The sequence below is a fragment of the Coloeus monedula genome, assembly GCF_965178545.1.
Source record: "Coloeus monedula genome assembly, chromosome: 7".
NCBI classification, from domain to species: domain Eukaryota; kingdom Metazoa; phylum Chordata; class Aves; order Passeriformes; family Corvidae; genus Coloeus; species Coloeus monedula.
Genome location: NC_138787.1, coordinates 32,709,511 through 32,732,944, shown reverse-complemented (window position 1 = coordinate 32,732,944; position 23,434 = coordinate 32,709,511). Strand labels below are relative to the sequence as shown.

The 23,434-nt window shown below is 37.7% G+C and overlaps 1 protein-coding gene across 4 annotated transcripts in view; it reads left to right on the top strand.

The window, feature by feature from the left end:
* Positions 1–23,434, top strand: part of DPP10 (dipeptidyl peptidase like 10) — a gene marked incomplete at both ends in the record, with an annotated part of 450,907 nt that overhangs the window by 318,923 nt on the left and 108,550 nt on the right. For all 4 annotated transcript variants that reach the window (XM_082285405.1, XM_082285404.1, XM_082285406.1 and 1 more), the window contains 2 exons: positions 2,909–3,003; positions 13,307–13,381. In XM_082285405.1, coding sequence (XP_082141531.1) covers positions 2,909–3,003; positions 13,307–13,381 — 170 coding nt within the window. The remainder of the gene's footprint in view (positions 1–2,908; positions 3,004–13,306; positions 13,382–23,434) is intronic.

Below are 23,434 nucleotides of genomic sequence, written 5' to 3'. Positions count from 1 at the left end.
CCCAATACACAGTTTCAGCAGGGCTGCCTGTATCAAATATAACACTCTCAAATTTGTTTAGCAAGATCTATGTTCTGTGAAGTGCTATCAGGTATTACTTATATTGCCAGCCACTATTTTTGTGGGAAGAATCCTGGATTTATCGTGCCATTATTTCATTTGGGACTGATGTCAGGATAACTTATGTACAGACCCTTGATTGTCTGTCTTCACGTTTTAGTAAAACATAACAAACTAATCAGTTATCCAGTGCTCTGGATTTTCCAAACTTTTCAGAAATTTGAGAACTATTATAAGTAGGAAATTTTCAATAAGTTGTTTTTAAGACTGTTTTTGTGTGCATCATCCAGGGCTGGTGACTTGATAACACATCTTTCAGAGGCTTCCTCATGTTCTCTGTTTCTTAAGACAGAATGCTTTTTATTCTAGTGATGTACTCAGGTCAATAATGTGACTCTTCAGTGCTGCAATTTGTGCCTCACTGAGAGCTTTCCACATGATACTACTCTTTGTTTCAAATTAAATGAGAATTTCTTTGAAGTAAGAACTCTACTTCTCTGAATGGCTTTGTGAAGTGTCAGAGGTCCCTGAACCTTTTTGTGGTGAAGGCACCAAGATAATAAACAAACAAATCCTTCCACTGTGCAAATGGATGATGCTAAGGACTAGGTATTCTTTTCCTTTGTAGAATTTCTGACTCTAGGTAACCAAAATCTCAAAAAAATTTGTGTGTTTATGACTCATATTTGTATTTGAGCTATCAATGAAGAAAATCATCATCATGTGGTATGACCATCAGCTATCACATTAACAGATATTGACAAGATATTGATTGGAATGGGACCTCCATATTAATTGCTATGATTACTTTTGAAGACTGTTATGCTCAGTGTTTGCATGGTATTCTGATACAATCTTTTGCCTGTGAACTCCATACATTTTGCAAGTGTTCATTTGATTTATGCACTTCAGGAGTTAACTGCTGAATCCAAGCTCAGAGAGAGGTGTAATTCCTGTCCTGTAAAGCCTGCCTTTTCAAGAGGTCTGACTCAGTTTTCTGTTCTGATTGACTGAACAAATTTTCTTCTAACTTTAGAACAAAGGCTTTCATTTTATGTCTCTCACAGTTTTGCTATTCCAAATGTTGTTTCACACCGTGTGTAGGACTTGCAAGAAGAGCCCTAGGACTGTGTGTTTTATTCATGGTCCTCTTAGGAATTTTAAGGGAAGTTCATTATTTGTGTGAATTGGTTTTGGTAGGATTAGTTAATGAGGCACAATGGTCTAAATCCTGTTGGCAAGTGACAGGTAGAGTAGATAAATGAGGAGTAACATTCTGTACTCATTTGGATTTGGGCAGCACATTAGTGTCACCCATGGAGCCAAAATGCGCGGTTTGGAGCACTGCTGTTCGGAGTCTCTGGGTTATTTATGCCATTTCTCACATTTTGGTTCAGTCATAACTAGGGACAACTCTTTAGCCAGACAACTTTATTTTTTCTATAATACCTAGCAACATGATCCAGTGTCACTGGAGATTTTGAATGCTGGGGTTCCTAAAAGAATACATGCAAAATAGCCTAAAGGAAGCTACAGAAATGATCATGTTCTGTAATTAGTAACCTGAAACCAAATAACTGTCTACAAAGTGCTGTTCCTTTCTGTACAAAATGAATATTTGAAATATTTTCTCTTTAAGAGAAGCTGCTGTTATTTCCACAGTTCACAGTCTAATTTGCCTTCCTAAACAGCAGCTGTAATAATACTGTCCTAAACTCCATCAATCCCACCCCACTTCCCAGCCAGTCCTAAAATAGCTTAGTAAGCTCTTCAATGAGGCTTCATTAATTTTAGAGAACATACTAGAGGACATTCCTTAGTGCTGTATATCTCGAGTTCCTGTGGAGTCAATTAAAATAGAGCTACATCTTTCTGAATAAGTGAAGACTTTTTTTTTGTGATAGCATGACCTTTTTCTCCAGTTGTGTTTACTTCCCACTTCATAAAATTCAGGGATCTGTAATGAATTTCTCAGACATTACTGAAGATTAGGAAGGTTCTTTTAGGTTTCCTTTAGGCTTAATTAGAACTTCTCTTATTCTATTTAAATTGTTATAATGAAATAGTTTCATTTCATTAAGTATAAATCTCTTACATGGGTTTTAAATAATCTGAAAGAATCAGCACTCAATCTATTCAATCTTGCTACAAATACTAGGAAATCTGGAACTTTTTTTTTTAAATCAAGGCTGATGTAGTCATTGTGTATTTCTTGGTAATTTTGCAGGTTTTGATACAAGCAGATACAAAGTATTTTTCATGGAAATCGGAATTAATTTCAGATTTTTTTTTTTTTTCTTGAGGTGTTAGATTATTTTTCTCACAAGAAATTATAAATAAATTGAGTGGAAGAAGGAAAAAGTTGCAACAGTGCGTCTCACAATGTTCTAAATGTTTTGCAAGTGGACACACTTAGCTTTAGCCCTCCTTTGCTAACATTCACCTCACACGAAAATTTGGTATTTTGTGGCCCAGCATGAATCCCACAGAATATGGACAGTCTTAAAATAGTCATAACGTTGTCCATCCAGTCACCAGAAATACAGACCAGTACAGAAGATTTCTTGGAATCCCTTCTAGGGAGACATGTGGATATGATATCCAGCAACAGTTTTTCTTTTTGCAGAACTTTACTTTGGTTTATGGCCAAAATATATTTGTATTGAATGAGGTGAGCATGCTGTAGGGTATAAATGAGTCATTTTGAAGCTCATGAGGCAAATGAACAAAACTTCAGTATTGAGTGTTGTAATAAGGATGCTCTAATTAATTTAACATGTTGGTTTTCTCTACAGATGTATTAAATTCTCAGTGTGTTTGCTAACTGCTTATTTCTTTGTCATTGCAGATACAGCAGTGGTGTATAAAACCAGGAATGGACATGTTGTTGAACTGAATGTAGAAACAAATACAACTACATTATTATTGGAAAATACAACTTTTGTAAGTAATAGAGATTATCTGCTTCTTTCTCAGTGGAAGTCTGCTAAGATTTTTTCCTGTAACAGGGGGGAGGGAGTACAATATATAAAAGTTAGAGGAGATATGTTCATAACCTAGACTAGGTCTCATATAAATGAAAAATATAATCCATTCCTCTGTCAATGAATGATTTCTGAATGAAATTATTCATTGTTTTATTCAACCTACATGTAAATAACCAAGATGTTGGAGAATTTGCTGTTGGTTCTGCTTTGTTCAGAGCATCTGAAGGATCATGCTTGGCATATGTGCTGAGGAATCTACCTGATGTCTATTAGAAAAAGATATTTCATAGAAGGTGGGAATGATACTTAAATGTTGAGAGTTTGTCACTATTAGAAAAATGGGAAAAAGTTCAAAATTCATGGGAATATTTTCCTTAAGGGAATTAAATATACAAAGAAAAATGTACTTCCTAGTCATGTTAATCTCTGGTTTAGTTGTTTCTCGTGTTTTAATGGCAGACTAGATGATTGGGGATTATTCCTCTTGACCAGTAAAGGCTATGTACATGAATGATTTCTGACTAGCAGTAATTGCTAAGAAGTACTTTAATACTTTAGTCTGCATTTTCTTTTGCTTTGCTTGGCACTGTTATTCTCAGGGATACCACTTACTTTCTACCCTGTAATTCTCGTTTATCAGGCTTTTGCAGCATAATCGTGTGGCTTGTCAGTCTTTCCTCATAAATACTCCATGCAGACCACTGGCTGTTACTGTTAATCCCTGTACTTTTAATTTAATAAAATATTTTACACCTGCAGACTCAAAAGGATGACTCATTTTCATCAGCAGTCTTTGGCAAAGGCTGATTTTACTCCTGGTCTGTTCCTGGCCTTTGCTGATAGAGATTCCTCTTTTCAAAGCATAAAGCCTCAGGTGACCTTTCCTTCTAACTCCTCAAACAAGAAAGAGGAGAGCAGAAGTTCAGGAGAGAGAACTTGAGGCTGATTTCCTCTGTCAGTGTAAAGATGGAGGAGCATGGAGGAGAGAATTTTATTTTAAAGGGTGTGTGTGTCTTCCTTTCTGTGAGCTGCACCCTTCCCTATGCTGGGATGTGCCGCAGGGTACCTCTTAGCCCAGAAAAGGCTGTCAGACACAATTAAAAGTGGGTGGAAAGGTGAATTTCTGTAAAGTACAAACCCTAACATATTCAGAAGCACTTTCTCTGTTACCCTTCTATTCAAGTGGGTGTGAGCACTTCCCTGGCCAGTTAGAGCATCAACTGTGTCAGGCCAACGCGGTGCCTTTAGTGCATAACCTGAACACAAGCAGCTGCTTGGGCATCCCTGGCTGTAAAACATGACTTCAATGACAAGACTTGAGTCTCCTCACAGATTAATTCATACACTTTTGGCTGGAAGTGGTTGGCTTGTGCTGTGGAGTGTAATGCCAGCATGAGAGGCTATTCAGGCCATTCTTCACACCAGCCTTGCCAAGTGACAATGGAATGGGACAGACAGGCTGCTTCACACTGCGAGTTGTTCTTCTCTGGGCTTTTTATGGAACTGGTTTATTCTCAGTTCACACAAACCTAGTGAGCTCTAGGCTCTAGATATCTACTACTCATTGGAAATGTGGGAAACTGCTGCAAAATAGATAATATTCAAGCAATCGTTTAGCAATTATGGGCGGAACAGAGGAAAATAAAAACCAAAGTATATTTTTTCCTGCAGAGCTCCTCTCTTTACACAGCAAAAAGTTGAGAGTATTATACTTAAAGTCAATCCCAGCAATTATTATTCATATGGAGGAAGTAATATAAAAAGCTGGAAACAGAGCAGAAGGCTCAGCAAGTTTGTTGGTGTATGTTTGGAAGAGAACAGTGGGAAATGTTCTGTGTGGAGTTGTCTGTCAACATAGTGGCCAACATTCCTAACAGGATAACATGACTGAGGCAGGCTGAAATCAAAAGCTGTCCTGTTCTTCTGAGCTTGACTGTCCCCAAATCTGCACTGCTAAATGTAATCTTCTAAAGTTAGACACCTGGATCATTAATCAAACATTTTCCTTGCTCAGTGTCACATCTGCTTAATCATTGGTGCATAATTAGAATGGTAGTGGTTTAATGACTCTGCAGAGATGTCTTGGATTAATAAAAAATACAGCAGAGATCCAGCATAGGCAGTGGCAATGCAAGTTCCTTCATTCTTCCCTATCAAAGGGTTTTAATCATGGAAGAGTCACCTTTGAATGGGATTATTAAGTCTGATTTCAGTCTGCATTTGCTCTCCTGTTTACCTGTGCTCAAGCAGCCACAGAAGTGGCAGGGTTTTCTCCGTAATGTTGATAATTATCCATGGAAAATTGAACTGCCATGATAAACTCCTTGTGCAGAGGCAAGGGGCAGGTAATGACTCTTTGTCACCCCTGATTGGGCTGTGTTTGAATCACCAGCTCAGAGGAGATTTTCTTTTTTTTTTCTCTCATTTCTCAACCCCTGAAGCAGTCTTCCACTGGGCACAGATCACTGGCTCTTCTTTTGCATCCTAGAGACAGCCACCTTCCTGCAAAGTACACATCTTTTATCCTTCTTTGTGTTGCTTATTGTGTAAAAGTCATATCCCTAATGAGGATCTGCTGTGCTCACTGAGTAGGTGTATCATCAAAAAAGCAGGCTGCAGGTTTTTTTAAAAAAAACCTGTGTTATATAGAGAAACATATCAAAATCCCCTAACCTTTAAAAGTGCCCTTAATAATAGCCATTCACCTGGAAGGAGGAGAGGCTAGTGTTTTGTCTTTCTAGGATGCCCACTTCTCTTACATGGGGGAAGTACATATCTCAAGTTCCTGAATTGAAGTTTTGTTGGTTTTTTTTTCCAGTATAATCAGGTTTTATTTAGAAGTAGAAGAAATTTTTGCACTTCATTTGTCCTTCTGGAATGAAGTCCTTTTCTGTAAACAATTAGTAAAGCAATCTGGCCTTTTTAGAATTAAACTATCGGCAAAGCAATATTATGGATAAAAAATACAGTGACATAAGTGAAAAGGGTAGCTTGCAAAGCATAAAGAATATCTTTTAACATCTCTGGATGTTATTATTTAAGGATGCTTTCTAATACACATCTGTTCTCTGACTGTGTCCATGTAGTGCCTCCTGTTTCAGCTGTCTAATAAATAGTTAATATCCTTAGCCAGCAGCAGATAAATGTTCACAGCTGGAGGCTGGGCAAGTCTCCTATTAAGAAGAGCCAGAAAAAGCCCTGGACATTAATCACTGTGTGGCATCCTGGTGTTTGAGATGCTGCCTCAATACGTGATTACAATATGTTCTCTATCATCTATCTGGGCTGCCCATCACCGTGATCCTAAGTGATGAGCCTACCAGTTTTTCAGCATTTAACAATACTTTGTGACACATTCCAGTTCCAAAATCAGTGGCATTATGCCACATTTAGCTAAGAAATTTCAGTGTTTAACAAGCATTTTGTTTAATGCTTTTGCCATCAGCTATTCCATAAGGTCAGTAAGAGCAGGTTAGCAGTTCACACAGAGCCCAGCCACAAGCTGGAGAGGAGAGCGTGGAGGAGCACATGGATTCTTTAGCTCAGGGAAAGTTGTCATCTGGTTCCTTATTCTAGCTCAGCTTCTCATGTGTTTACAACCCTTAAACACAAAACAAAATGGAAAAAGCAAGCACAGAGAGGATAGAAAATGTGTGTAGGGACTGTGTGTTCTGGTATGGAACCTTCCAAATGTGTTGAATTCTCTGAAAGAAGCCTGCACAAGTTTTGTCTTCATTTCTCCCTCTTAAAAAAGCCGCAGTAATTATGAAACTGATAAGGCTTTTGTTAGCCCTCAGTTCCACTGCTCTTGTGGTGCATGTATTCAGATACCATGCATGCACCCTAGCAAACACTCAGGATCCTCTGTCAGAAATGAGTCTACTGTGACTCCTTTAGTCTTCTGAGTGTGGATGATGGGATGTATTTTGAATATGTTGATTTGTTTTCCATACCAGGCAATACAAGTGGAATTGTTTTCAGTTTGTGAGCTCTAGAATAGGGTCCTGTATTTATTACAGCTTCCCCCAGCTGTACACTTTGGACTCTTCTAACACCCAGCAATGCCTGACTTGCTGTGCCCCTTGATTTCTGTGCCTTTCCACAACTCTTTACAAGCTCAAAGGGAAACTGCATCATGAGGCACAGCAAACAATTATTGCTGAGTTTCAAACCTGTTTCCAGAGGCTTGTCAGGAGTATATCCTGGAGCCTGTTGTGCTGTTGTGTTACTGTGGACCATCTTTTATACAAAGATGGAGAGGGAAGGACCTTGCTGCCTGCTGTTGGTGTCAGAAGGGTGACAGAGCAGCCTTGGCTCAGGGATCAGGGTCAGGCTGTGGCAGCCCAGCTGTGAAAGCTCTGTGGAGGCCTTGCAGCCAAAAGCAGAGAATGAGAGCTTCAGTCTGAGCAGAGCTTTTGGCAGGGACTGTTTTGTGGTGTTTTACAGAGCGTTGTTCATAAACAGCTCTGCTTGTTCTCTTCCTTTTGATACTTTTTTGTTTTGTTTTGTTCTCTCCACCACCACACCCCCTTCCTCTTTTGATAGGAAGCTCAGTGCAGCATCATAGTGTAATTATAGTTTGTTGATTAATGTAGATTTAATTGCAAGAGTAGTTTACACGCTTATTTTTTAAGAACCTTGCATAAGAGATTAATGAAAGGGTGAATAATAGTAAATATATTAAGTAACGTTATATAACTACATAAATACTAATAGTTGTTGCAACACTGGACATTTTAATGACCCACACATGTTGTAAATAGGGGATTATGAATATTGTAGCATTCTCTCTACTCTCCCATGCTCCTCTAAGTGTCCAATAACCCTCTCAGCATACCCTTTTTAGTAGAGGGGTTTTTATGAGGAAGGGTTTATTGTTGCAGTGCACCTCTGCATCAAGGTGGGAAAGCCTGACAAATGAAAGGGTTTGCAGTCACTGTGATTTGGTGGTGGCCATTGGTTTTTGTCCAAGTGAAGGAGGTTTCAACATACAAAATGCAAAACTGTCAGGTTATGGTAGCTCGATGTGGGATTTCTCTAAATAATATTCCTGGTGAAACTGTTCCTTGATATAGTTAAGAGTTAACTATATCAATGTTAATGGGAAATGTGAGGGGAAAGACCTCCATGATTGACTGGTTAGAGGTTACTGTGAGGCTCATGGTCAGTTCATGTCTATTTTTATGTCCTACAGTTTCAGGTGAGTTTGGGGAATTTGGTTCATTTTTTTGAGAGCCACCCATTCATAGCATAGAGGTCGGCTGAGATCATGTTTTATGGCACGTTTGTCTTTTAAACTGGACAGGAAAACCTGAGGGTTTACAGTTCCAACACTTGGCATTGCAGCATTTTTGGGTCTAGATTAAATGCTCAGGTGACACAAGAAGTACCGCATTAAGAAATGTAACCTTGGAAACCCAAATTTTTTATCATTCCAATTATAGCACATTTTTCTAATTACAGCCTGTCTTTCTCAGAGGTTCCCTCTTCCCACTGCTACAAGCCTTGGTCTTCTGCTGGGCTCTAGTCTCTGCTGCTCTCTCATGGTCCATCTTCTCCTTTCAGTCACAACAGTGGCAGTGAAGGAGAATCCCATTGTTCCCTGGATTGCCAGTGCCTCCCAAGGGAACTGTGACATGCCAACTGCCTTCTCCTCTTGCAGCTCCTTTTATTCCACCAAACCTGACTCCTTTTGTGCATTGCCATTTGGCCAGTGCCTGTCTGATAAGTTGGGCTGGATACCTGTGAATGCTGATGAACTCCCATCCACTGAAATTCTGCTATACCATTAAGTTAAACTTTTGATACAGGTGTAGGTGGAGAATAGATGTATAATTTCCTAGGTAGTAGTGTTGCCACCAAACTCTAAAGTAACATTCCTGAAAGTCTTAAAATATTTCATTCTGGATGAATAATAATAATTAAAAAAAAAAAATAAAGCCTAAATGTGCATTAAGGAAGCACTAAACAAAAACTGAAGAAAGAGAATAAAAGGAGTTTGGAAAATGAAAGTTTCTGGGGAAAATAAAAAGCACAAGAAACTGAAACAGCAGGAGGGGCAAAACTAAAGGAAAAAACCCAAACTCAACAAATAAGTAAACTCCATAACAGTGACCATTTCTTTAAAATCAGTTCTCACTGTGATATATTATTTCAATTAAAACCATCCAGCTGAAACTATGGCAGAAGAATACTGTAAAGTATCCATGTTACAAATACACTTTATTTGGCTGGACTGCATTACAGATAACTTCATCTGTCTGCCGTATACCATGGTTTTGAAAGATTAATAATAAGGCACTGATTTAAATGTCACAGTAGTTAAAATCAACAAAACCAGTAAACCCAACATTTTATAGTATGTGAAGGATGAAGGGAGTAGTCAGTACATCAGTAGCTCAGACGCAGGGTTTAAGAAAACAGGAGAAATAAAAAGAGCTGATACTAGGGACCCTTGCTGTGGATGCAGAGCCTAAACCAGCCTGAAATTTCTCTTAAGCACAATCATAACTGGTATTTCTGTTAACAGGAAAACACACATAACATGCAAAGTGAAAAAGAAAGAAATATTAACATTGGAAATCAAACTTGAGGATGTATTGTTCACTGGAATACTGTGTTCCGTTTCAAGCACCCATATGGAAAGGTGGAAAAAAATTCAATTTTTCTTTTCATGCAAAACTATATTTTAGCAATTCTTGAAAGGTGGATGAGAGAAGAAAGCTGGAAAGCTGGAGGACAAAAGCCTGTTCAAATTCTCTTTTTCCTTTTGCCTGGATTTGGCTTTTGCTGCTGCAATCTGTGGTGGCAGTGAGACCATTGGGGTCATCACATCCTGCATCACTGTCAGGAGAAGAATTAAAACTCTGATCTCGTGAAGTATTTCAAAGAAACTTAGAAATACAATGTTTCATATGGTTAGACTTAATTTTACAGTCAGTGGGGGTTTTGGTCAAGTGAGGAATGAAAGATCAGGTATAGAATCATTTATGTTTGAAAAAGTGAAATGATGTCAAATGCAGCAATATAGGAAAAATGGATGGCAGGGAGGACAGTGTGCAGGTGTTAAAAAACCCCACATTTCTTTTGTCTCAGAATTATGCAGGAGTGTGGACTGTAACCAATTTAAGGATTACAGCAATTTCTCCAGTCCAAGTGTTTTCTGGTTGCAGGGAGCTGATGGTTTTCATAGGGATTTCAACTCCTGATGGGGCTGGGTAGAGGGGAACAAGGAAATTCCCTTTTTCCTTGTGTTCTGCCTTGCCTCTTTTGGGTTTGCAAGGGGATTAGGGTGTGCATGGAGTGCACAGTGTTGAATTACCCCAGTCCCTACCTAGCTGATACTGTGCAGTGAAGCAGAGGGAAACCAGCCCTGCTTCTACGTCCCTGGACCGTGCCTAATTAGGCAGCTCTATTTCTGCCAATTTCAGAGCTTGTTTGTCAAAAGTTACATTTCTTAGAGACCAAGCACAACAAAACCATAGGGTTATAATCACATGGGGCAGCATTTAGGTCTGTCCTGCTGAACGAAGGCTAAATAGCTCCTGACAAAGCAAGAAGCTTGAGAAATTGTGGATATGCAGGCCCATGGAACAACCATCCTCCAGATTTTGGATAACAACACACCTGAGGGTTTCTAATTCCCAGTGTATTTCCAGTGCGGTATTTCCCCAGCACTTTCTTTTAAATTCAAAAATGTGTTCTCCTGGGAAGAGAACAAACCCTTGGGGTCAGAGTCTTCACAAGCTTCTTTTTAATGAATAAATATATCTAATCCCTGTACAATGATAATCTCCCAGGAGTTTGTGTGGCATACATCTCACCTCCTACAGCAGGGACTGAAACTTTCTTTTAAGCCCTTCACCAGCTGTTCTAATCTCCTCAGCCATGGAGTCAGGCATCTGTTGGCTGGTGAAATCCCTCAGACGTGGTTGTGGGGGAAAAAAAAGAATTCTGTCTTTTGTTGTAGTGGCTCACAGATTGTGAGTTTACTTGCCATGTTAGGCAGGAGGAATGAGTCAGGTGACTGTTTTCATTTCCTGTTCTTAATCTATAAGGGTTTCTTCTGTGCATATAAGTAGGCAGTTTCTGAATTAATTGCCAAAATTGTGCTTGTCTTTACCAAAAAAGCCCTCCAAAAACAGAATTTTAAGGAAATTTTAATTACATTAAGTCAACTTAAATTTCTTTGCAATTCTACTGGAATTAAACATCTATTTCATTAAAGGCTTGATTGTAAATCCAACTTAAATAAATGGGCTAATTATGTTTTTATGATAATTTAAAGAAATCAGCATTGCTATCAGCTTTGGCAATGAGACATGATTTCTGCTGGTCTAATTTTAAGTTTCTTATTTCTGAAGTGAAACATTAAAAAGTATGAAACAGCTTTATACTCCTTTTACCAAGAATTATGCTGTTATACTAACAAAAAGAAAACTATTTTGCACCAATCCATTACCATATAGTTTTTTCGGCATTGAATGTACACCATGTGTCTGAGGCATTTTGGAGGCAAACAAAATTTTGCAGGTGAGTGCAAGCTGAATGAACAAGGTCAGTGGGATTCAAAAGACTTTAAATCCCAAATCCACAACACTCTGTACTTGGATATGGAATATGCAAGTAGTTCTTGCTGGTGTTGCCTGGAGCTGCCAATAGCTTGCAGCTGAGCTGCTGAGGTGTTTGCAGGAAGAGCCTCATTACTTGTGTGGTGGCATAATGAGGGACTGGAGATTCTTACTGAATGTGTGAGATGGTAGGAGCTGCACTCCCTGGGAATGAATTTGGAAAGCTGCCTGGGTTATGTAGTGCTGAATGCTGAGGTGGTGGAGCAGTAATTAATAAACTGCTACAAAAAAGACAAATTTCACATCTGAAAATATTTTCAGCAAAGTGCCAAGAAAAGGGAATGTTGCTCATAGGTTAACATTAACAGAGTCTCTGCTTAAAGATGATTAACTCAGAAAAGCAAGTTTGGGTACAGTAGGAATCTATTCTGGATGCTTTGTAGATACAGAAGGATGGTTTAAGGTGTGTTGCTTTTTTTTTTTTTTTTTTGTTCCCCTTCTTTCTCAAGACTGCAGATTTATCTTCTGACTTTTGCTTCTGTCATGCTGCTGAATCAAACTAATACAGTTTATCTTCAAAAATACTTTTCCCTTTAATTCTTTTGGATACCTTGATTCTAACTATATTACCTAGGAACCTGAGTTTAATCTGTATATCAAAATATAGCATCTTTCCAGTTTATTGGAAGCTTTTTTTTTTCCCCAGGTATAACTCCTTAGCTACTCTGAATGTAATAGTTTGTGATTTCCTGCTTGTGTGCCTTTTAAAATCCTGTTGAGTTCATTAGTTTAGCAGTGGGATTAGGCTAAACAGAACAAGATGCTTAAGAAATAAAACAGTGGATAGATCTTGTTCTATTTAGCTATTTTTTTATTTGTTTTCATCTTATGGCTTTGTGATTCTGTTATTTTTTTCTGTCCTACTTTTTCTATTCTTATCTGGATTTTTCACATCTTCCTTTTCCTTTCTTTCTGGAAATAGATGTCTCGAGATTAATTTTAAATTATTTCCTTCAGTGCTCTTTAAAGCACATTCTTATCTTTCTCATGCATTTGTTCATTAAATTATTTCTGACATCAACATTACCCCTTGATGAAATTATAATCTTGAATTCAATTGGGTGTCATGTAGTCTTGGGTGGATGTAAAGCATTATTAGTTTTATAATGCTACCTTATGTTTTACTTTGCTCTCTGCTAAGAATTTTCTTTATTTTAATAAAGACTTTTGCTTTAGTTCAAGTTGTTTTGAAAAATATTTGTGGCATTAGAGGGAAAGCAGTAGAGACATAGTATACACCTATTTTTTTCTTGCATGTGATCTTTAAGGCTAACTTAGTGATGAATCTCCCTTTTAATCATTCCAAACAAAGTATGTTCCTTCATCCTCTGATGAAGTGGTTATAGTTGTTATCCTTGAGCTTAGTGCTTGAAGTGATGATAAAAAAACTCATCAGCTTCTTAATTGGTGTTTAGGGTTGAAGCCAGATTCTTCAGTTGACATTGTACTGATACCAGCTAATTAGACTGAGAATTATTTGAGGCCTTCTTTTGTGAAAATTACATCGGTTTTCTAAACCAAATCTGTCTTATGAATGGGAAGTTCTTAAATGAGCTGTAGGAACATTTGGGAAAAGGGATCTTATTAATTTCCTATTGCAGACTCACTTTTACTGTTACTTCATTTCAGGTAACCTTCAAAGCATCAAGATACTCTGTTTCACCAGACTTAAGATTTGTTCTTCTTGCATATGATGTTAAACAGGTAAGCCAGCCCTTCATAATCAAAGAGCCTCTAAATCAAAACTCCAAAAGCCATGTTGTTTTGTTTGTTCCATTTGCTATTCCACATAATATAATATGACTGGTGTACTTGATTTCTCTTCCCAAAACCTTCTGATTCTGTGATGGGGAAGTTTGTATTTAGGTGTGTATGGAAGTATTGCCTGGTTCTCAGGTAGGTAAATTGCAATGGCTCCTCTGAAGTGCCATGCTGGTTTTGGCAGTAAAGGTTTTCTAACCCTTAATCTGCCCTGTTACCACCTGTTTATGTGAAATCCTATCTTTTGATATTCCTTCTGTTTTAAACAGTTATACTGGTCATTTATGGACTATACAAAAAAAACCCCAAAAAGCTAGGCTGATTCATGTCATGGAATTTTTGTTGCTGGCTTCAGGGGTCTGAACTGTGATAGTCTGAAAGCCTGCATAATGCAGTGTATTCTTTGTTTCTTACACTATTTAGAGATTTTGTTGGCTATTACATTGTCAAGAAGAGTTTTGATCAATAGTACCATGTAGTGTTTTCTAAAATAAATCTTGGAACACAGAAAAGAAAGAAAAAAACTAGTTTTCAAAAAAAATAGGACTCAGTGGTTATTTGAATAAGTTTGGATTGTTTTGTTTGTTCTAATGGTGTTGATATAAAGTGATTTGTTAACTTGGTATTACGTCCAAGTAGGGTTTTTATCTACCAGTTCTGGTGGATTCCAGATCAAGTTTTCCCTACAATATGCATCTATCAATAGGAGAGAGCTGCTGTTGTTCAGTTCACTGTTTTTTGATGAAGTGTTCCAGTTTTATTTGTGTCTGAAAAATACTTGCTCCTTGCTGCTTTCCTTCTTGATTGCTTCTTATATTGTGAAAGATTTTAATAATCCCTTCTACTGACTTAAATTCCTCATTTGTTCTATTGAAATTTTGATTTTGGATGGGCTTTCCCCCCTTTCCTTAAGATTTTCTTAGAAATACCATATATAGCTGATACAGATAAATAAGGAAAGCGTCAAAGTATCCATCACTCTTTATTACATGAAAATGTGTTAACACCAGGGATGAATCCCTGGTACTGTCCTGCTAGCACTCTGTCCTGGCACTGGGCAATCTGCTGCCTGCTCCGAGCGGGGAGGACGGAAACCGATGGCGGCGCAGGAGGGCAGGCGGAGCTCCTGGTGGGGTTTGCCTTGCCCACCCATGGCGAGGCAGGAAAGAAGTGGAGGGACTTCTTTGTGGGGGGAGAGGGTTTATTGGAGAGGAAAATCCACGGAGAAAGCCAAAGAACCGTGGCTTGCAGGGGGTCTTGTACCCCCACGAGATGTGGAAAACACACAGTAACCAATGGAACATCAGCCAGGGGGTGTTACCGAGGTGGGGAGAAGGAATTGTGGCAAATGGGAGAAGGGGTAGGCAGGGAGGAGTAACAAGGGCCAATTAACTAATTAATATATAAACCTCTTTGGAAAGACAACCAAGTATGAGAAATAAGGGGAGGGGAGGGCTGCAGCCAGTGGTAAGGCACAGATTTATATATTTTTCACAGCCTTTTGAATGCTCAAGGCTTTTGGGCTGTGGAAGCATCAAACCAATGGACCCTTTGGTCTACTTGATTTGGCTGGCCATGGCTCACCACAACACCCTGGCCCATGATAGAGATGGTCCATTGGCATGCAAAGAGCTCTCAGTGCATGCTGAATCTATCAGTTCACAGTAGAAGCCTCTTCCTGTATTTCAGTCTTGGTTTTGTTGCAAAAAGAAACTTTTCCATCCTTTCACAGTGAAGTTACATAGAGGAAAAAGGTTTGGAGCATTTACATTTTCCATCTAGAGGTTTTCTTTGCTCAACTGTATTGACAAGAAGTAATTAAAATGAGAAATGAACAGGGTTTGGCAAGCAGTCTGTGGTGGTGGTCCTGGGTGGCTTTGGATGAGACTTGTGTTGCTTACTCTCAACTGCTCCAGCTGAGCTCATGGCTTTCAAACCAGAAACATACTGTGATTGTCATGCCTTCTAAAAGTGGTGGTGGTGCTCCTGAAACTCATAATAGCTGGGTGTTGTCACTAATACCGTAGCTCCAAAATATGCTTAAGGTGGAAGGAAAAAGCACCAAAAATCATGTAAGGCAATTTATGCAGAAGCTGCCCAAAATATTCTTGTGAATAACTGGAGAAAGTTTTTTTTTCTCCAAATTTTCTGACTCTTGGGATATTTGTTAGGCTGTAAAAGCACTTTTGTCTTCTCCAAATCTGATGGAGAAAAGGCATGCAATGCCTTGGAAAGCCTGTATATTTCCTCATAAGTAATGCTTCAGAATTACATCAAGGGTTAAGTTAGTGTTCATAATTCTTGTGGTTTCGGAGTTTTTTTTCTCAGCCAGAGCCAGACTTACTGTATCTGGATGAGAGGAAATCCTCTTGTCTGCTTTGCTTTCCCCCCTGGCTATTAACTGTAAATTATTAAATTTATTAACTATAGAATTAAAGTCAATACTAAGCAGCTTAGTATTAAGCTTAACTGGAGAGTTTCCAGTTAGTTTCAGTAGAATCAGGCCAGATTCTTTCTTCATACCTCTTTTGAGTGTAACTTTTTATGAAACTGAGGATTTGCTTATTGTCATGTGTTACATGGTTGAGTCTAATAATACCCAGTTCAAGGAACTACAAATAATTTATATTAGACATTAGGTTGATCTCTCCATCTGCTATAAATTACCACAGACCTCTGGACCTTACTAGCTATGTTTTCCCCTTTTTTTTCCTTCTTTGCTAAAATTTAGGCGTGTAATTGTCCTGCAATGTATTTGATGGGATTTCTGCTTTTGAAGAGTCTCAAGGCTTTGGGTTTTTAAAATTATAATGGTTGTTTACATACATCAATCTGTGTTCTTTGTAACATACAGTAATACAGCTGGAACAGATTTATTAATCAACAGTTTTATAAATAAGCTAGTGTGTTTCAGCTGAGCAGATTGGAGGGAAATAGAGACAAATGCTCCTTCAAGACATTTTGTCATGAAATTGTAATTAGAAACAAGATTATTTTGATGTTTGGATTAAAAATAAATGTTGAGTTAAATTAAATAGTTGAATATTTATTTTACTGTTGTCAGCATTTTCTTTAATCTGTTTTATGCTTGGAATGGCAAACTTTAATTAAATTTGCAGTCATTTCAGCACAATTAAGAATATCCTCTATGCATAACGAAACATAAATCTGCATGAAAATAAGCCATCTTTGAATACAAAAGTAATAATTGAATGGTCATTTAAATTATGCTCAATACAAGGATGAAAACCATTTCCTGTGGTATAGCAGTTGGTTTGGTCTAGCTCCGTGAAAATATTATGGAAGAAAATCTTTTTGCTGAGGAATTTGAGGTGTTGTACATTGATTTCTGGACATCAGGCTCCCTCCATCTCCTTCCCAGCAGGTCACAGGACAGGCTGGTAGTACTGGCATAAGCCCAGGGGCTGCCTGGTGTTTCCTGTTGGAACACAGGGCTGTGGTCATTGTAGAGGTACTTTCTGTGTGTTCTTTGCTGCCCTTCTCCGTGGTTCCTCACGCTTCTGGAATGCTTTTCATCAATTCTCCGATGTTTCTGACGTTGCCAAAGGTCCCATGGGTCAGCTGCAGTGTACGTGGTCTTTCTGCCTGTCACTCCCCATAATTTGGTTGGCGTTGCTGAAAAGGTCTCATTGTGCAAGGCAGCAGATCAGTAATACAAACTAATTTGGGAAATGAGCTCAGACATCCTTGCTGGATCCATCCTCATTCTTCTGGGACAGTGGGAACACGGCACCAGGGAAACTATTGTACCTATTGTATGCAGAGAGGGGGCAGTTTTGCAGGACTGTAGCTTTTTGATTTTCCTTTGAAGACTTTCAAGGTGTGAGCAAAGAATGTGACACTCTGGGTGACAGTATCTAAGCTGGTTGAGATTTCAAGAAGAAAGATTATTTCACTATTGCTTTCAATAAGGACTGTGTTAAAATTACATTTGAAATTTTTCTCACTCTTCTGGTGCTATAATTCACAACTACCAAAACCTGATTTGTAGTTTTGATAAGAAAATGGAGATCAGACACTCTTTTCCTGCATTAATGGTAAAGAATGGGGCAGTGAATTTGCAGAAGAGTGAGAATTGAGGTCCTAGGAATTCTTTTACCATTAGGGAACTTTGGTGTCCCTCAGGGTTATACCTTGCAACTTGTCCCTGGACTCCACATGAAATGAAAATAAGCTTTATTCCAGATGAAGTGTTTTTGCTCACTCATCATGGGCATGTTCTCCCAGTGCTCTTGCTGGAGCATAATGTGCCACAGAAGAGCAAGTGAAGAAGTAGATGAGATAATTTCCTCTCTTTCCTCATGTGATTTTTTTTTTCTTCCCACAAACAAACTGTTCTTCCTTTTCCCTGCTTTCAAAGCCCTTTTGAATGCCAAGCTTCAGGAATTTTTCCTACTTTATTCTCTTTTCTATTAATAAGGCATCATCTTCTGTTTTCAGTACAAGATTAATTATGTGTGAATTTTTTTAGCTCTTGGTTCAGAAATGTGCTTAAAAACAGATTAAAGTTCAACTCTAGTTTAGAAGCGTGAGCATTTATATGCTCTCTAAAAAAGGAAATCTCCTGAATTAGGACTTCAAACTGTAATCTTTTTTAGCTAGAGAATTTTAATAAAACAATATATTTAGCTTAAAAAAAATAGATTTTAACACTTCTTATGTTATGATCAGGATGAAGAATAACCCAATCCTCTTCAGAAAGGAAGGAGAAAAATAATTTTAAATCAAAATGCCACTCATCTAGTAGAAATAATTCAAAAGTGTATCTGAATATTTTCAGTTCAGTGTATTAAAGACAAGAGATCCAACATGGCATTTGAAGCAAAGAACCTCCAAGTTACTTTCTGCTGTGTGCTGACGCCTGTCATCACTTTGCTGCTATAATATCTATTTTTAGAGGATAATGACAGGGACCATGGTCTACAGTAAATGAAGGACAAACAAGTGACATTCTCATCAAGCTGTTAGAGATTGACTTTGATACTGGCTTACTCAAGTGCACTGAAAGGATCTTCAGGAGTTTGCCTGCAAATTAGGAGAATCCATGAGGGGAAGAACTCATTGAAGTCTTAAATTATATGTTCTGCATTAGAAAATTATCTTTCTTCTGAGCAGGTGGAAACTAAATGCTCAATTGTCAGTAAACCTCTTGGTCAGTGAAATTAATTAGTGGATTTTTGTTTTGAAAAATTTAAAAGGTAAAGAAACTACCTTGCATTATGTCTTATTTCTAATCATGACACTGGTTTTAACGTGTGCAGGTGTTTTCAAGATGGTTTATACGGTGCTTGTGGAAGTCTGACTATGAGGAGCATTATCTACAGTACCAGCCAAGGGTTGGAAACACACATAACAAAGATGAAATGAAATCTGTCATCTGGCACATGGAAACAACATTTTTTCAACAAGATTATTTAATAAAAAAGAATAAAAAAAGACTTTTTAAACCAGCAGCGATCTGGCCAACAATATTTTATGTAGTGCTCTCTATGAAGTAAAGATCTGATATAAAATTCATGCTATCAACTTTTTCCTCCAGAAATGCATGGTTCTTTAGATAAACCTGTTTTTCATGTGTATTTCTGCAGGTCCTCAGGGCAATCTTTCATCTCTCATTTGTTCATTTTGAGATGAGTCCAGAAGCAAATCATGCATGTGCACACTCCTGAACTTAGGAGATCGTAAATAAAAGTCTGATCCTGACATGACTTTCCCATTCATCTTTATCTCTTGTCAAGAACACGAAGGAACAGGTTTTATCAGCTTTAGGGCAGCAAGAAAAAAAATAAGGGATTTTTAAGTGAGATCCACCCCCAAAATCTGAACTCATTTCTTGCAAATAGTTTTTGTGTTATGTTTTATTCCTCTCTTAGGTGTGACAAGACTGGGTGCTTAAAAGGTCAAATATTGAGCAATTCATGGAATTAGGCTGCTCAGATCTTTGTGTTTTAAAGGCTGTTGATTTAGTTTGAGTTGAAGTTTTAGATGGACAGAGCCTGGTAATACAACAGTGAGGCTGTAGGTTGTCTTGGCATACTGCTCTTCTTTTTCATATATTTGACTTTATTTTATAGAGCTCCACAGATATGTAAGGCATTTTAAAGATATAAAAAGCCAAGGTCTTTGCCTGAGGAGATGATGTGCTTTGTAGTAAAATCTGGCAAAATGAATTTTATGACACTTCCTACTATCATGAATTATCCCCTAGGAGTGAGTATTCATGTGAACACACAATGTCCAACTTTTATCCAGGATTTTATCTAAATTATGTGGCAAAACATAATAGCCACCGGTCCCCATAAATGGAAGATGGGGAAAATAGAGTGTATTTTATGGTTAGAATCATGGACATTGATGTTTGTTTTGTATTTGTCTGATAAACAGCCTCCATGTTTCACTCCTGTTGAGTTGCAGTCCTTTAAATGCTTGCATTCAGTTCATCAGACAGGTTACTGCCTCACCACTTACTAGAAGTAGCAGAGTTATACCTGGAGGATCTGCATATATCTGCAATATTGTTTAAAAATGATTGGTATATTTGTAATGGGATGTTGAGGCTGCTCTCTGCCAGGGTGTTACTGTGATGGCCTACAGGACAGGGCTGGAACTGTCACAATTTCTGCCTCGAAAAAAAAATTGGAACTAAAAAGATGGGAAACTGGAGTACTGTTTGTTTCTTTAAATCTGATGTGGTAACTGCTATGTCACATACCAGTCCTTATGCATCTACTTGCTGTTTGTCATAAGAGATGTGTTGATTCATATATGCAAGTTCAGCCTAGTGTAGCAGTTAAAAAAAGTAGATCACTCTTCCTAATAAACCACATGAGACAAGGTGTTGCTGCTTTTCAAGTAACTTACTGAATTTTTCTGTTCCGTTTATACTCACAGGATTGCTGCTCAACCTCAAGTTTTATAATTAAACAAAATAATTCTAATTTAGGTAGAAGATGGCTTTTTTCCCTTTTCAGAGTTGCCAGAGTTGAAAATTCATGATTTGTGTTTCAGGTTCTTGTTCAAAGCCAGTATTGAAAAAGAAGATTGTACTTTGCTGTTGTTCAGTAAAAATGGACTCTAAGGCATTTAGCTTTTCAAACAAAATGTTTATTGACAGAAAAAGTATTTATTTTCAATATATTTTCATTCCTATCAAGTATGAATACTGTTATTTCAGGAGGACTTAGGTGATGTCCAGCTGAGTTTCTGAGATCCAGCAGCCTAGGAACTCAGTCTTAACATAGCTCTTGATTTTCATGTGGTTGTATTCCTACATCACATAATAATCCATGGGGGCTGGAATCCTACTGTGCTGATGCTATAGAAACAGGCAATATTGCACTATTTAAGTCAGCAGTTCCCCATATCTATGGACAATTTATTTTATATAGCATAAATTCTGCCTTCTGCTGTGAAACTGCCAACTATGTCATCCCCCCTGTTCCTCTCTTGTGCATGGATAATGTGCAGAAGTGACCCAGAAATGTCCATTGTAAGTGAAGAGTTTGTCTGTCACAGCCCATGGACAGAAAAACCCAATGCTTAAAAGTTTTTTCTTTGTTGTTTTGTTTTAATTCCACATATCTCTTGTATGTGCTAGAAATAGTGTGCAGCTGAAAGCCAGTTATACAGTGATATTGCAATGTTTGGGGGTTTTTAGAAAATGGGGTAGTAATGATACTTTTATCAAAATATGTGATAATAAGTCTTCCACAGCAGTGCTGAATGGAAAAAAAGGGGCTGTGTATATAAAACTAAGACAACAGGACAGCCTGAATAAATAACAGGGCAAGAACTGTTGGGAGTCCTAATTGGGGACTGTGTTAGTAGCTGTTAAAGGCTGGAAAAGCTGAACAGAGCTTTAATTTGGATTGAGATCTGCCAGAGTTCACCACAACTAGACTCACCTGATGCACCCACCTGTTTTTAACACTTTATTCTGTGTTCCCAAGAAATAATAATTCCCTTCCTCTTTACCAAAAAAAAAAAAATGGACTAAAAGAATATTTTATACATCTTTCAGTTTTGATAGGTTTTACCCTGAGCATGAATCATTGTTACTTCAACTGCTACTCCTATTGATTTCTCAAAAACAGGAGCTGGCTCACATCAAATACTGTGAATAAACGACTTCTGAGGAGCAAAATCACTTTGTGGCTCTGACTATCCCGTTATGTTAAAACGTTTTACTGAAAATGCCATGTATGTTTGATATGATGCAGATATCCTCATGTTCTACAGTGACTAATTTCAGGTCTCACTTAAAGACACACTTTTTATATGAACCAAAAATAAACAAGATGGCATTACTTAAAGAGTAGTCCTCTGAGCAAATGCCTGCAGTCCAGTTCATGTGTTCAATACACTTAGAAAATCCATTTTAAACAATGGGCTTTTTTTGCTTTTATTTCATTTTTCATAATATCCTCTCTCTGAAATTCAATAATAATGTATCTTACTGAGAAATGTGATATGCATTATAGCTTTCTCATTAAACTTTTAAATAAGATACCATTAGTATTGATGAATGTAATCCCAAATGGTCACTTAATCTTAAAATTGTCATTGATCACACATTCAGAATTTTAGTCTTGCAGCCAAAATAGTCTATATTGTCAGTGGTCATGAATTTTATACCAATAGCAATTAACATCTTTCTTTAGCTGCAGTGTTATTAATTAGATTTACAAACTAGGGATTACTTAGCGAGCTTCTGGTTGTTTTTTTCTTTCCGAACAACATTTACTAAAGAATCTCCTCAGATGTATTTGATATATGAAATAGAATGCTTAAGCACAGTCTAGAAACCCAAACTTGTCATATTTTGAAATATTTTGGTTTTGACTTTTAATAGAAATTAAGATGCAGAGTTATTCCATAATATTGATTGCTGAGCTAGCGTGTGGTTAAAGTCACACAAATAGTAGAGTTTGGTTTTACAAATACCTTTACAAAAATTGAACCAAATATCTTTGTAGAGGAGTTTTTCACATGTTAAATATGTCAGAGAATCATAGAATGGTTTGGGTTGAAAGGGACCCTAAAGATCATCTCACTCCAACCCCCTGCCATGGGCAGGGACAGCTCCCACCAGACCAGGTTGCTCAGGCCCCCATCCAACCTGGCCTTGAGCACTTCCAGGCATGGAGCAAGGATTATACATAAGAATGTTTTTAAATGTACATATATGTGCTTAGATTTAAGTAAATATTGATTGAAATATTTTAAAATATCCTACAATTTAAATAACAATACAAAGTAGAAACATATACAAGGCAAAAAGGGTAATACTTCTCCAGTATTGTCCATGCTCTCATACATCTTTTGACTGAACTCTATCAGTGTTGCTGTCTTGAAATCAAAACTCCCAAATGTAATCTGCAGTTCTTATTTCAGTTGTTAAATACAATCAGGGCTAATTAGACTTTGCCCAGAGAGGCTGAGCACTTTCAGGACCGGGTTGGATAAAGCCCTGGGCCTCCTGGTCTGGATTCAGTGTTTATCCTGCTTTGTGGATGGAGTTCAGCTGATGGCTTCCTGGGATCCTTTCGATGTGGCTGAGTCTGAGTCAGTGTCATCACACCAGCAGTGTTCCCCCTTGAGATAAAGATTCCCAAGATTTAAAAAAAAAAAAACCAAAAAAACCCCAACCAAACAAACTTTGTTTTGAAACAGTCTCCAAGAAAGAAAACAAACGTCAAACACCCACCCAAATGTTCAGTTTCAAAAGGTTGCAAATAATAGATAAATATTCCTTAAACCATTTTCAATAATTTTATTTATCCTTTTCTTTTATTAAGATTAGATTTGTAATCTCTAGACGTTTCCATATCTTTGTGTGTATTACAAATCTCATCCTTTGCCTCTCCAGACACATGAACAGAGACAGTTCTCACTGTATCAATCATATTTGGTGGGAAGAATTTCTGAAATATTTCTCTGCTGCAAAAATGAGGAAAATCAGACAAAGGGAAAACC